This window comes from Empidonax traillii, unplaced genomic scaffold (genome assembly GCF_003031625.1).
Source record: "Empidonax traillii isolate 1590-97213 ecotype Southwest subspecies unplaced genomic scaffold, ASM303162v1 scaffold6749:size5721, whole genome shotgun sequence".
Taxonomy (NCBI): Eukaryota; Metazoa; Chordata; class Aves; order Passeriformes; family Tyrannidae; genus Empidonax; species Empidonax traillii.
In genome coordinates this window covers 1-1,245 of record NW_020961942.1, presented here as the reverse complement: position 1 = coordinate 1,245, position 1,245 = coordinate 1, and the positions used below count along the sequence as shown (strand labels likewise).

At 57.5% G+C, this 1,245-nt stretch overlaps 1 protein-coding gene across 1 annotated transcript in view; it reads left to right on the top strand.

Annotated features, from left to right (window-relative positions):
* Nucleotides 1-1,077, top strand: part of LOC114073511 (vesicle-associated membrane protein 2) — a gene marked incomplete at its 5' end in the record, with an annotated part of 5,546 nt that extends 4,469 nt beyond the window's left edge. The window contains 2 exons of the mRNA XM_027911248.1: nucleotides 34-85; nucleotides 950-1,077. Coding sequence (XP_027767049.1) covers nucleotides 34-85; nucleotides 950-966 — 69 coding nt within the window. The remainder of the gene's footprint in view (nucleotides 1-33; nucleotides 86-949) is intronic.
* Nucleotides 1,078-1,245: the final 168 nt, after the last annotated feature.

Sequence of the window (1,245 nt, the reverse complement as noted above, 5' to 3'; positions counted from 1 at the left end):
CCTCCCCCGGTGACCTTTGCCCTTTGCCCCCAGATGATGATCATCCTGGGGGTCATCTGCGCCATCGTCCTCATCATCATCATCGGTGAGGAGGGAGCGGGTGGGCGGGGGCATGCAAATCAGGGTGGGCGGGGCATGCAAATTATGCAAACGAGGGTGTGCGTTAACCTAGAGGTGTCTGTATGCAAATTAGGGGGCGGGGCTTGCAATGGAGATGATTTGGGCGAGAAAACCGGGGGTGGGCGGGGTCGGTCATGCAAATGAGAGGGAAGGGTTATGCAAATAAGGGGTCTTGGTGGATGTGGGTGTTATGCAAATGATATGCAGATGAGGGGCGGGGCCTACGGATGGGGGTTGTGGGTATGCAAAGAAGGGGATGGGTTATGCAAATGAGGGGGAGGTGAAAATAAGCAGAGGGTAAAAATGAGAGGCGGGGCATGTAAATGAGGGCAGGAGGATATGCAAATGAGGAACGTGATATGCAAATGAGGGCTCCGGGGCATGCAAAATAGGGAAAAGTATATGCAAATTAAGGTGCAGGCATGCAAATGAGGGTTCGTTAATGTAAATGAGGTCAATATGCAAATGAGGGGGGAGGGTCCTACAGATGAGCAGGGTGGGGGACATGATTGGTGGGTGGGGATATGCAAATCAGGCCGTGTTAATTATATGCAAATCAGGCGGGGAGGGGTCTTGGGGTCTGTATGCAAATGAGGGGGGGTGGAGGGGGCGGGGCATGACTATGAAAATTTGGTTATGCAAATGAGGTGGGCGGGGATGTAAAATGTTAATTGCATGCAAATGAGGAGGTGGGGATTGTATCTGAAGGAGTTAATGATATGCAAATGAGGGTGGGGATGCAATTCTAATGTTCTAATGATATGCAAATAAGGGGGGGAAGGAGGGGTGGGGCCTGATTTGACCCCGCCCCTTTTCTCCCCTCCCCCAGTGTATTTCAGCACCTAACGCCGCCGGCCCCGCCCCCGCCAGGCCACGCCCCCTTCCGGGCCACGCCCCATCGCCAGGCCCCGCCTTCTCAGGCTCCGCCCCCTTCGGCCCCCTCGGACCACGCCCCCGCTCCTTTTGGGCCACGCCCACCAGACCACGCCCCCTCTCCTTTCTCCCAAGCCCCGCCCCCTTCGCGCTGGGGGGGGAGGGGCCACGCCCAGGCCCCACCCCCTCCTACCCAAGGGGGGGGGTCCCCAAAAAAGTCCCTCCCCCCCCACACCTTCACCTCCCCCTCCC